Source organism: Gavia stellata, chromosome 34, assembly GCF_030936135.1.
Source record: "Gavia stellata isolate bGavSte3 chromosome 34, bGavSte3.hap2, whole genome shotgun sequence".
NCBI classification, from domain to species: domain Eukaryota; kingdom Metazoa; phylum Chordata; class Aves; order Gaviiformes; family Gaviidae; genus Gavia; species Gavia stellata.
The window spans coordinates 272186-286052 of NC_082627.1; the positions used below are offsets into that span (position 1 = coordinate 272186).

General features: G+C 50.5%; 1 protein-coding gene across 1 annotated transcript; it reads right to left on the minus strand.

Annotated features, from left to right (window-relative positions):
• Positions 1 to 6142: 6142 nt before the first annotated feature.
• On the minus strand, positions 6143 to 12847 carry LOC104259705 (NACHT, LRR and PYD domains-containing protein 12-like). Its single transcript, XM_059832458.1, is given in 7 exon segments — positions 6143 to 6349; positions 6606 to 6672; positions 7116 to 7286; positions 8479 to 8551; positions 9419 to 9513; positions 11343 to 11422; positions 11858 to 12847. Coding segments are annotated over 7 exon segments (1683 nt in total).
• Between the last annotated feature and the right edge of the window lie 1020 nt (positions 12848 to 13867).

A 13867-nucleotide genomic window follows, 5' to 3' on the forward strand; every position in this document is an offset into this window, starting at 1 on the left:
AGTATCGGTATGGAAAAGTAATGGCACAGGCAATATACACTCTCCTGGGTAATAAACAACTGCAGCTGACTGAGTTGGGTGCCTGTATGAAGGCCTGTAAGGATGCCATATGCTAAGGATCTTTACTAGTTGCTGCAAGGGATTTAGGTACAACAGGGGCAGAATTGGGACGTTATTTCTAGGTGCCTTCAAGCTTCGGATCCATAACCCTTTGGTAAGTAACAAGCTCCTATAATTTGCGACCAAGGCATGACCTGGTATGGAGGGCGAGCAGGTCCAGCTGCGGAAGGGCTTCAACTGGCTGGAAGCAGGAATGCCAGCGTGAAGGTTCCCTTGGTGATGAGATAAGAAGCATCCTGGTCTTGCAGCCAAACCGGAATACAAGGGAGCTCAGGGGCCATCCCTGAGTGGGCTGGGGATGGACCCCAGGCCGGGCTGAGGCCCCGTGCCAATGCTCACAGGGTGGGCGCTGGTCCCAGCACCTGTAAGGAGTCGGCTCCTGCCCTGTCCGTGCAGACTCCTTGCAGAACCGCTTATGGGGGTAGGACTCTGCCTCATGCAGTGCTCATGGTTTTATTTTTTTATATATATATTCAAGCACAAACATGTGTTTAATTCACCTCAAGGGGTATGATAAAAAATCCTGAGCACTGCTAAGGTTTCGGGAAGAGAGTGATATGAACAATAGCAAGGTTATCTGTCAACGCCTGAACCACTTGAACCTTGAGTTCCAAAGTTGTTTGCCTAAGAAATGACAACAGAAGTTTCTGTTAGGCGCATCTAGCATTTTTAGCCTTTCTTACAGAAGAAGGAAATACAGCATTGCTCTTTCCTTTTTATCTTCTCAAACTCTTTTGTAATATCTCTAATATTCCTTACTTATTCCTCTGTTTACTTTTACTGCAGTATAAATTATAAACTGGGCAGTCCCTTGCATTGTTGGACTAGAATCCTCTCTTTTACACTAACCACCAGAATACCTGATGCTTGTTGCTGAAATGTATAAATCAGCAAGCAAACACAATAAGAATACTACATCAGAAAATATATTTCATACCTTAAAGTGAGCAATTCTGATCTAAGCAGAAGCTATTTTTTTAGTAGTGCTATGTTTTTAGTAGTAGTTATAAAGTAGTTACAAAGTAGAACTATTTTTTTAGTAGTAATTATAAATGTTTTACTGTTTGGGTTTTTTTAATTATTAGGAACAACCTGTAGTCTAGCATTTGCTAATGAACCATTATTTTAGAAATGGAAAGCAACTTGTATGTTACGCAGGGATTGATGTAGTGCAAGTTACGGAAGTTACTGCCTTGAAAGAACATTTTAAAATTCAATGAAAATATTTCCAGGTATATTTTTAGCTTGTTTGATTCCTGGGTATCACAAACATTACTTCATTTCAAATTTTCAATCTTTTTTTAATTATAAAGCCATATGTGCTCAAAGTCTTGGAGGCTTTTAATTTGTCACATCAAGTACTATTTTTTAATGCCATAAAAAGGCACAGAGTTACATTTCTATGACTGTCTAACATGAATTATAAAGAACAAGAAGGGACAGATATGCAGAGCTTGAGAACAACTAAAAAACATTCGGTTGCATCTGGTAATAATTTTGGCTTGTATGGCTTTCTGAAGACAAAGAAGGTCAGTGCATGGCTTGGAAGATAGCTTCTGCATCATGCCTTAGAAGAAACATCACCTGTCCTGACTTTTTTCAAAGTATAATGAAATCTGGCTTAGGGTTTTTCAGGACCAGCTACTTTAAGGAACAAGTGCTTACTTAGACAACTGTGGCTTTAACTTGTGTGAAACATAACCAAGTTAATTATTCAAAGAAATACAGCATGGTAAGGGCTATCTCTGTGTGAAGGAAACATCCAGGATGTTTTAGCACAGGATCAGTTCCAGGCATTGTATTGAAATACGCTGATCAGGATGTAAACTGAAGGCTCGGGGAGGACCGTGGGACTGTGCAAACTGGTGAAGGAGTTGGGGGGAAAGGTTGCGGGGGAAGGGGGGGAGGCAAAGGAAGGAGAGACAGAGAGGGCTGCAAAAGGGACCAGACGTGGGTGAAACAGGGCAGTCAGTCCCCTCCTGGGATGAGCCCTACCCCTGATCACCGCAGTCTGTCCTGTCTTCTTCTATCTTCCTATGACATCTCTTTTTACCTGTCTTTTAGAACCTTGTCTTAACTATCTCTCTGTGTAATCTCACTCTCTATCGCATGTGCATGTGTGCTGCAAGGACTGAGTGTCAGCTGCTGATGAGATCTGTGTCAGAGAGTGAAAATCACTGCCAGGTACCGGGGTCAGACCAGGGGTGTGGGTGCCCCTGGGCTGTGCTGTCAGCTACTGGAGTGTTTGGGGTCCCAGTGCAGCTACCGGAGCAAGTGGGAGTCTTTAATATGCAGCCACTATGGCAGGAACAGTCTGTGACCCCAAAACCAGCTACTGGGGGGGACCAGCATGAGCGAAGCGAGTGAGGGGCTCTGCACTGGCAGCTGAAGCAGGACCATGGGTCACAGCCCGTGTGCCTGGTGCTGGCTGCTGGGAGGGGCGAGGGTCTGATTCCCCCCAAATCAGGGGGTGTGCATGGGGTGTGCGTGGGTTTTCTCCAGCAAACTTCAGGCTGGACCAGCTGGGAGCAGGGGGACCTTGGGTCTGGGCTGGGGTATCAGGTGGGCAGGGGTCTGTGCTGGTACGTGGGGGGACCCGCGAGTATGGGGTGCCCATGGGATGGGTGTGTGAGTGCTGCGTGTTTGCAGCGAGCACTGAGCTGGACCAGCTGGCGAGTCAGGGACCCGTGGAGTGGGTCAGAGGGCTAGGGTCCAGGCAGGGGTCCTGGGCAGCAGAGGGGCCATACTGATGCTCGGGGGACCCACGAGTGTGTGTGTGCTCGTGAACCCTGAGTGTGTGTTTGTGCCTGCATGAGTGACCATCTGTCTTTGCCAGCTCCAGAAGAGGAGGGGACGTGTCTGTGGGTGCAGGTGTGTGATGGGGGTCCTGTGCATGGGTGCTGCTGGCTGCAGAGTCTTGGCTGTGGCAGGCTGTGTGACCACCTGTGTCTGTACATGTGTGTCTCTGGGACACCGTGCTCACCTTCACTGCTGGTTGAACCTCCCAAGGGGAAAGCAGCAGCTCTGTCCCTCATTCTGGGCAGAGACCCTGGGTCCCCCAGGGGGTCCTGGGCTGGAGTTGCTGGAGGCAGTAGCAGCTTCTGACATCCCTTGACATCCCACTCTGCTGTCCCACTTGCACAACTCCCTCACCTCTACCTGAGGGCCCAGACCCAGCTCCCACAGGGGAGGATCATCTCCTCCACAGCACCAGCCTTGCTTAGCCACTTGCTTTCCTGAGCAGAGTTTCTTGACCCCTTTGCACCGTGCTGCAATGTTGAATGAAATACATACATGCTCTTCTTTGGGCATCAGCAGAGAGTGAAGCAGCATGGACAGACCTGCAGTGAACAGCCCTCTGCATCAGCTCCTTCCCCAAGATGGGGAAGGGCCAAGGTGGCATAGAGGTGACAGCAGTGATTCCAAGCCCAGGAGCCCCTCTTTCCTGTCCCGTGTCCCCACCACTACCCCCCCTGCCTTCGGAAACCGGGGCACCAAGGCACCTCAGGGGAGAGCACTTGCCCGGCCCCTTCCCTGCTCCTACTGCTGCAGTCGGGGACAGATGTGACACACACAGAAGCCTTGCGCTCGGTGGCAGAGGCAGTGCAGGAGGAGGGATTTGCTCCGCTCTGTTGACCCACCTGTGGTGGCAGAGACACCAAAGGGGCAGCGCTCTGTGGTGCAGCCCTGTGCCAGGACCAGTCCCCAGCTGAGAAGCAATCCCAACTTCCCCCATCCCAGCCTGCAGCCTCGCAGGAGGCTTCAAATGCTGCTTTCCAAATGGCCTGCCCCCCAGCATGTACTGGTGCACAGGGTTATACCACCCCAGGTGCTGGACTTTGCACTTTGGGACTTTGCAAACATAAGAAAAAACATTTTTTTACCGTGAGTGTGATCAAGCGTCAGACCTGGCTGCCCAGAGAAGTTGTGGATTCTCAATCCTTGGAGATATTCAAAACCTGGTGAGACATAACCTAGATGACTTGCTCTAGCTGACCCTGTTTGAGCAGGGGATTTGGTCCCATCCCAGCCCAGCTATTCTGTGATTTTGTGTTTCTGTGAATCCTGCCCGGGGATTAAAAGGAATCCCACGTTAAAAGGAATGTAGTTTTGAAATTTGTCTGTCAGAGTCCCAGGACTTTCACTGGTTCGTTTATCAGAGCCCCAGCGAAAGGACTTGCACTGAGCAGATGCACAAAAATCGAAATTAGTTATTTTATTGAAAGCGACAGAACAGATTCGAGATTGCCGTTGATAAATTCACTAACTACAATAGTGCTACTAATTAAGGTTAATATTGCTAGCAAACTTGATAGCAATACAAGAACCCCGGGATAACTTTCACCCAGAGAGTGAGAGGCACAGCGCTTACCCAGAGAGGTGTCCCTGCCTGGGGTGGAGGAAGAGAACGCAGCCCGTCGACTGGTCCGTCAGGCGTCGAGGTTCTTCTCTCCCACTTTAACAATCATTTTCTCCGTCTTTTATCCCCAAAACTACGAGGTTCCCCCCCCCCCCCCCATATATGACATGTAGCTTGATTTGGGTGGAGAGACCAGTGCTATAGTTATATATGTTTAGCATGATCTCTATAATCTTCATTAGCATATGCAGGGGTGTGAGTTGTAATATGCATTTCACCGGTAATGAGGCAAAGGTCAGTTATTGGACACGAAGCCTTTCGAAGAAACAAAGAACCCCTCACATTCCTGTTATTTTACTGTCTTTGCTGACCACAGGCAGGGCTGTCCTGCTTCCACAGGGCCCCCTCCTTATCTGCATCCTGTGTTAGCCAGGCAAGTCTCCGCTCCCCGGGGTCGAACAAGAGATAGCAAGGTCAGTCTTAATGGTTCTTTGTGCACAGGAATCCCACCTCATTATCCAAATTCCACAGCTGCCAACATGATGCGCTCCTGCCTGCATGAGTGTGTCACAGAGAATTGCTGTGTCTTTCTGCACGTGTGCCCGCAGCCTTGGCTCCCAGGTACAGCTGCACTGATGGGGTCTGTGCTGCCCACAGCAGAGCCTATGGGAAACAGAGATGGGAAGATGGGAAGATGGACCTCTTAACTGAGAGAACACTTTCTTCTCGGTTGGGTTTTGAAGCTTCCTTGGGCAAAGGGATCCCAAGAGAGTGTCCCCACAGTGGGGACTGTGACAAAGAAGCATGGCTCAGAGTGCACAGTCCAGCAAGAGGCACTGCCTGGAAACACCTAGGTGTGTGTTTGGAGATGGCTAACTGTAGCCATGCCCAGGTAGCCAGGGGTCACACAGATCAGCCGACAGAGGACTGTGGCAGTAGTGGAAGAAAATGGCAGGGGCACTTTCTCTTTGAGCATTTCCATGGGTCTTTTCACTCCTGTCAGTGGCATGTTTCTGAGATACACCTCTGGACTGTCCCAGTCGTTGTGCTCCATTTCACCCTGTGGAGCAGCCTCAGAGGGTGGGAACTGGGTTCCTCTTCAATGAGCTGGCCCCAGAAGTTGTGCTCTGGGAGCACAACTAACGTGCTCCAGCTGTCTGTAGGCTTCCAGTCCATCGCACAAGGCCAAAAGTAAGCCAAAAGGAAAGCAACCCAAAATGTCCCAAAAGTGAACATCATCCCCTCTACCTCAGCAATTTTGTTCCATGTATCCAACATCCTGGCTCTTCACTGCTGGCAAATTTGGACATGGCCTTTCAGCAGACCCATGTCGTCAATAATTCCTGCTGGTTCTTATCCCCAACCATCCTTCCTGCTGCTTTGGGCCCATCATGGTGGAGCCAAGGAATGGGAATTTCTGGCCATTTTGTTTTGTCCAGTCATTTCAGTGTGTATGCTAGTGGTCACACTGCTGTAAGGGGAGAAATAGCGCTGGATGCTGCTGACTAGACAACTCAAGTGCTGTGGGTATGCCCCACACAGCCCTGATATCCACATGCAGATTTCAGAGATGACACATGGCCTATATTGAGCCCTGAAATTTGGGATGGCAGCTGGAGGCCAAGAAGGCTTGGGATAAGAGGACTGATGGGAGAGGGAGTGTTAACAGCACATGAAAATCCCTAGGGAGCCCCAGGTCCCTCACTGCAGTCTCTCCAGCCGGCAGGAGGGATGCTTCAGCCCCTCGAACAGCAGCCACACCCCAGCATCTCCAATGTTGTTATCACCCATGTCCAGCTCCTGCAGACTCAGGCTGGTGCTGAGCATGGCAGCCAGGTCCCCAGAGCCAGCACTGGTGATCTGGCAGCACTACAGTCTGCTGGGGGGGCACACAAAGAGGAGCTGGGAGATTGTCACAGCCACCAAGAGACAGATTCACCCCGCCCACCAGCCTTCCCAGTTCAGTCCCACTAGTCCCTGACCCGGAGCTTCCCCAGTCACTGGGCACCTCCCAAGGCTACAGACAAGAAATGGGAATTTCTGAGCACTTTACTTTGTTCACAAAGTCACCTCAGTGTGCACACTAGTCATCCCACCACCGTAGCGGAATTGTGCAGCTGCATGCCCATGACTCGGCAAAGCACTCTAGAGCCACAGGCGGTGCCCTACATGGCTCAAACATCCAGGCAGAGCTGGCAGAGACAACACAGAGCCTGCACAAGAGCTCCGACATTCGGCACAGCAGCCAGGGTGGCAATAGCAAGGACTGAGAGGGAGCCAAGTGGCCCAGCCCAGGATGACTTGGCCCTGGCAGAAGAGGGTCTTCTAAAAGAATGTGTCCTGCCCTCTTCTGTTGCCCACTCATGTGGGACTGAACACCCCAGATTCAGCAGACACCAGGGCTGGGAAAGAGGTGCCTGGAGGGGCACCACTTTCACACACTTCTCTTGCTTTCCGGGCAGGCAGGCAGGGAGCACGGGGTGAGCAGGGACCCAGCGCTGCAGGCTCACCTCGAAGGCAGCCTCTCTCCACCCCTGCAGGCAGCAGCTGCCAAGCCCCAGTCCCAGCCCAGATCCCATCAAGGGCTGCCCACGAGGCAGCCAGGGAAATGCCCCAAGGGGCCCCTGTCTCTCACCCCATGATCTCCAGCCGGCAGGTGGGTTGCTTCAGCCCCTCACACAGCAGCTGCAGTCCAGGGTCTCCAAAATCATTATCACCGAGGTCCAGGTCCTGCAGACTCAGTCTGGTGCTGAATGCAGTGGCCAGGTCCCCACAGCCAGTCCTGGTCAGCTGGCAATATTGCAACCTGTAGGGGAGACACACGAAAAGGAGCCACAAGACCATCACAGGCACCAGCACAGATGTAACCACCCAGCAGCCTCTCAACAGGCCTATGCCCACATGCCACGGCCAGAAACCCTGCCCACACTCATGGGATCCAGTGATTGTCCAAGGTCTTGGTGCTGGAGCCACTGCTTGCTCCAAGCCAAGCCCTCAGCCTCCTCTGAGCCCATTTCTTCTGAGAAGAGAACTAATGGCTCTTTTCAGCAATGCACAATGGAAGGATAAGAGGCAACAGCCATGAGTTCCAACAGAGGAAACTAATTAGACTTTAGATCTCTCCGTTCCCTGCTCCCCCACCATGAGTGTGGTCAACAATGGAACAGGACTCCAGGGAGGCTGTGGGATCCTCATCCTTGGAAACATTCCTAACCCAGTTGGACAAAACTGTGAACAACTGAATCTACAGCAGCCCAGCTTTGAACATGAAGAAGTGCTAGATGACCTCTAGAAGTCCCCTCCTACCTAAAGTACTTTATGATTCTGGAACTGGGCAAGACCCTGCTCATTAACTGCCCTTCTGCAAATGACTGGAGCCATGGAGAGTCTGGAAAACAGGCCTATGGAGACATTCCTACAATCCTTCAGACCCTGCCTGCATTCAGGACATACACGTAAGGATGCACACCTTCAGCTGAAAATGCAGCAACACTAACTCCCCCTTTGCCAACACAATCCCTACTGCTGGACTTGCTCATTCATGGCAGGATTGTGAAATCTCGAGGAAAAGGCTGATGTAAAGATCTCCACTAGTCTCTTCAGGACTTCCTTCTGCTGCCCAGCTGCTCTCCTCCTGCTTGGAAGGTAGAGCAGGCAAGATCACTTTAATTGCCCAGCCCACCTGGCTATGTTTCAGGGTCCATTTCTTCCCACATTAGCTCCGTGCAACCACCCCAGCTTCAGCCATGTCGCTCGCATGTCCCAGTACAATGGTGAGGACCTCAAGCTTAGCAGCACTTTCACCCACCTCATGATCTTGAAAAAGATGCCTTCCCTTTCAGGAGTTCATCCCCTCTCTCAGCTCGCCTCTCTCGTGAGTGCCGTTTGGGAGACACCACTTCCATCTCCACATCCCAGTTGGCAGCAGCAGCTGCCCAGCCCCAGCCCCATTGAGTGCTGCTCAGGAAAATACCCCAAGGAGCTCCCGGATCTCTCACTGCAGTCTCTCCATCCAGCAGGCTGGATGCTTCAGCCCCTTGCACAGCAGCTGCACTCCCCAGCATTTCCCACCTGCCTGTCTTGCAGGTCACAGAATCATAGAATCACAGAATCACTAATGTTGGAAGAGACCTGTAAGATCATCAAGTCCAACCATCAACCAAAAAACACCACCATGCCCATTAAACCATGTCCCACAATGCCACATCCACGCGTTCCTTGAATACCTGCAGGGAGGGTGACTCCACCACTTCCCTGGGCAGTTTATTCCAGTGTCTCACCACTCTCTCAGTAAAGAAATTTTTCCCAATATCCAGTCTGAACCACCCCTGGCGCAACTTGAGGCCATTTCCTCTAGTCCTGTCACTCGTCACTTGGGAGAAGAGGCCAACACCCACCTCTCTGCAACCTCCTTTCAGGTAGTTGTAGAGAGCGTTGAGGTCTCCCCTCAGCCTCCTCTTCTCCAGACTGAACAACCCCAGCTCCCTCAGCCGCTCCTCATAAGACTTGTGCTCCAGACCCCTCACCAGCTTCGTCGCCCTTCTCTGGACGCGCTCCAGCACCTCAATGTCCTTCTTGTCATGAGGGGCCCAAAACTGAACACAGCATTTGAGGTGCGGCCTCACCAGCACCGAGTACAGGGGCACGATCCCCTCCCTACTCCTGCTGGCCACACTATTTCTGATACAGGCCAGGATGCTATTGGCCTTCTTGGCTAATGGGGCACACTGCTGGCTCATATTCAGCCTGCTGTCAATCAACACCCCCAGGTCCTTTTCTGCGGGGGAGCTTTCCAGCACTCGTCCCCAAGCCTGTAGCATTGCATGGCCTTGTTTTGGCCAAAGTGCAGGACCTGGCACTTGGCCTTGTTGAACCTCATACAATTGGCCTCGGCCCATCGATCCAGCCTGTCCAGATCCCTCTGCAGAGCCTTCCGACCCTCCAGCAGGTCGAGCTCCCTCAGGCTCCGGCTTGTGCTGAGCGCGGCGGCCAGGTCTCTGCAGCTGGGGCTGGTGAGCCACCACCCCCACAGGCTGTGGGGAGATGCACCAAAGAGGGGATGGGGGTAATCAGCCACCAGGACAGACACAGCCCCCCACCACACTCCCAGCAGCCTCAGTCTGGGGAGGATGGGAGCCCCAAGGAGCCATGGGGACCAGCAGAGCCTAATCCTGGCCTGTGCATGCTGCAGTGCACACAGCTGGGGTTCAGCTACCCCTTGTTTGGGGTAAGAAAATCCATGTCTGCCTTCCCCACCCCAAGCTGATGTTCCCAGGGGATCAGGGCTGGGTTCCAGTGGACCACTGGACAACCCGTCTCCCTCAATGCCCCATGGCAGGGCCTTTAGATACCTCCTTGGGGCTTGAGGGCTGTGAACACAAGCTCTATCAGGTGCTCATCTGGACTTGACTCAACTTCTCTCCACTCTCTGGTCACAGGCAGGAAACACAAGGGCATTATGCACAGGGATTTGGGATTCCCTCTCCAGCAGGATTCAGGTGGGCAGAATGAGCAGCCTGTTTTAGAGAAAGGCTGGCATTTTGGTTGGTTTGTCTCTAAGAAACAGAACAGTTTTCTCACCTGAGTGTCTTCAATTTGCTCCTTGGATTCCCTACAGCTTGATGGGGCAGGGACAGAGGTGATGACTGTGACTACTCTGCCTAGGGTGGCTGCCTGGAGAAGTGAGAGAGGAGATGCTCTGCATGAGAGGTGGCAAGCTGGAATTGTTCCTGGTTCATAAACATCAAGACAGTATGTCAGGGAGCATGACCTCCCACTCAAAATAGGATGGTGTGTATTCCCAGTTCACTGCAAATCATCTGAAAAACAGATCTGGCTCACACTGTGCAATGCTGGGTCAGACATTCAAGACATTGAGAGTAATCACTAATGCTGTGTGTTGTACACAGCTACCTTAGTGTGACTGTTCACTCGACTCCTGCTCAGCTTTTGGCGTAACACATGGCTCACGCCAAGGCCCGATGTGTGCTGGGAGCAGCACCATTAGGTCAAAGCAAGAGCAGCATGTTCACTGGACACACTGGACTATGATGGAGAAGCACTCTCACCATTGCCCAGGTAACTATTTCGGTCACAGACATACGAGTTAGAGAATTTGCAAGATATTGGAGAACATGCAAGGTATTTGAGAAGGTGTAGTGAATCCACAAATTAATGAATCAGAGAATTCATGTGATAGACTAATCTGTACAACGGGGATTGAGCCTTTGCTTGATTTTTTTTTTAACCAGATGAGCTCATGAAATAAATTTTAATTTACAAAATGTAAATTGTCCTGTAAATTTGAGAGATCCAAATGAACTGTGATACTTACCCATGCAAAGACTTTTGCTATCCACATACAAAGACTATGCTTGCTCTGGTCAGGTTTGTAGGAGGGATTCCCAGGGAAGGCAAACTGGTGCCTTTCACTGTCATCAGCAAGGCCTTGAGGAGAGTGGCAGTGGGCTGCCTGGACACTGGACAGAGCTCTCTGGAAATGTCTCGGTCTCTAAACAGATCCAAAATTTCCTCTGGAATTCCATGAACAGAGACGCTCATGAGAATTGAAACTGCCCCACAGCAAGAGCGAGCGACTCCCTGAGGAATAGGAGCATATCCACAGACTTCACTTGCACTGCTAATCCTTTCCTTCATAAGATGCTAATCCTTTCCTTTCTGAGCATTAATTATCACTGTTGGGAAAAGAGCGACTGTGGTCCCCACTGAGCACACAGCTCGCACAGGATAAAACCACAGGGACCGAGTCAGGCCGGGTAATGACAGCTGGTGCTATGAACAGTAGACCTGTGCCGTGGTATGAGGGCAAGCAGCTACGTCAGGGAGGTGGGCTATGGGATACAGATGGCCCTTGAGGGCCTGTGTCTGAATGGGTCTGAGAACACTCAGAGCCACAGCCGGCTCAGAGTCCAGGTGGACATGCTGTTTGGGGATACCCACTCACCAGCCACACACCTGATCACTGCGATTTGGACTAGGACAATAAACCTGTTTTCTTCTACTGTGCTTGCATCTGACTTGCTTGTACTGTCAAGGCATTTTTCACCACTCATCCTTTGTGTTGTGGAAGGAACTCTGGGAGCTCTCTTCCCGACACTGATGGGGAAACAGGTGCAGGGTAATGCCCAATACTACCATCCCTTCCCAAACTCCTTGCCAGTCCCACTGCTGACCGTGGAAGTGCAGCTATGGTGCCATGGAAGCGGCAGCTGCTGCCACTTTTCCAGTTTGACAGATGCCTTCCACGGGAAGAAGACTGTGCTTTGACAGTGCCCAATGCCACAAGAAAGCCTTGTCACAATGAGAAGGTTGCACCCCATAGGGGAGAGGGGATACAAACAAAACCTGTGCTTTTACAGGTGATCCTGGCTCTGTGATCATTGTAGAAGTCTGTGGAAGATCATTCCCTTCATCAAGTTCTCATTCAAGGACAGTGCAGATGGCTCAACACATGATGGGTGCAAGGCACATGGTAAAAAGAGCGTAATTTCTTTTGACAAAACTGATGGCTTTTCTTGCTTTGTCTTAATCCATTAAGAACTTGTTGAAATATTCCTTCCTCTCAGCTTCTGAAAAACTCAGTATCTCTGCAAGACACTCCCTCTTTAAACACTGCCCCAGACTTTGAAGAGCTGTTGGTCTTGTTGTGATGAGTAAGGGGGACTCTGAAAGGAGAGTCTTCTCCAATAAACTGCTCAGAGTAATTTCCATGGGCTTCTTTTCCTCAGCACTCGAGCATAATTTACATTTTGGTTGATCCAAGGAAAACCTCAGTTCATCAAAGCCATCAATGATGAACTTGATGAACTCATCAATGATGAGCTTCTGGGGACTAGCCAGGATCTCTCCAAGTGGTGCCCATTGATCAGGACAGCAGTCTGACATCAAATCACCCCGACTCAGAATATCCTCTTGCAAAGAAAGGTTGATCTCTCTACAGCTTATGTAGAAAGCATAGTCAAATTGTGCATAAAGGGCTCCTTTTGCCCTGTCTAACATGATCTTTCTTGATGTCATTGTCTTTCTAGTCCCTGCAGCTCCCACCAGCACAATGATCTGTGGTATTTGCCCTCTTTTATCAGGCTGAAAAAGAGTTTCCACAGTGATGGCAGGGTTAGCACCTTCCCTTCTGACCTCTGCATGTCTCTGCCTGAGACCCAGGACCTCATGTTCTTGTTCAGTTCTGTTCTGAGTCTTTGTAACCATCATCAGCTTTGCATATCTGCTGCTTAGAGTCACGTTCTCACCCAGACAAGCGCTCACCTCTTTAAAATTGCAGAACTCTCTTGCTACATGGTCTCTGTACTTCTGTCTGTAATCTAAACAAATGAGAAACGTAAGTACCATCTCCTAATAAAGGCAAACTTCTCATTAGCCCCTCATAACTAAAATTATTTCCACAGCGCATTCCCGATGCACTGCACTTGTTTTACACATCTGTTTTCAAGACTTCCAAAGACCTTTACAATGGCTTTTGCTGAGCAACCATCTGAGCAGGCCTGTCTACCTTTTATTTAGGGAAGGTGGGGGGAACCAGCTCCTCCTCACACAGCTCCATTAAGTACAACCAAGTAGGGTGGAAGGAACCCAGTGGGGGAAGACCACCTTCATGGGAAAGACTGGTGTGTATTTACTTGGAAAACAGTTGCTAAGCATACTCCTCTTTCTGTAAAGCACCCTGGCTTCTGTACCAAAGCAGAAGAGGACTTCCAACTTCATTTCTCAAATGGAAGACACATAGTTAATGGTGCATTCCCTGGCCCAAATCAGACTCGGAGGCCAGAGCTCCAGCCAACCTCTACTGCAATAAGCAGGTGATACTGTCAGTTGCTTAGAGATCACCCATTGAATCACCTCTATTCTTTCAAACGCTGCCAGAAAAGGAGAATCTGAAGTGTCCCTTGTATTCCCTAGGTGCGTAGATGACTCCACCTTTATCTCTTGGCTGAGATAGCTGCATGTAGCATAGTAGCTTCTGCTGAAATGGCACATACCATCAGTTGATGTTTCAGGACTGGGAGCTGAAAATGCAAAATGAACATGAGTATTAGCATAGTGGTGTGGCAGAGTCCCACAGACAACACTCAGCAGCAGTGGATCCCTCTGGAGCCTGCCCAAAATCCTGGAGGATAAAGCAGAGTTCTGTTACTGATATTGCCACACAAGCACTGAATGCTCCCCGTCCTCTGCAAATCAGCCTGCCTTGACATTGGGAAGGAAACCCTCTCCTCCCAGGGAACCCCAGGTCCCACATGGGGACATTCTTCCTTCCCAGAGCAGAACAAATTGCCTGAGCTGTGGGCCACAACCCACCCCACCTGATTAAGAGGGCAGGACATGTAGAACCCCAGAGAAATCATGGCAGCA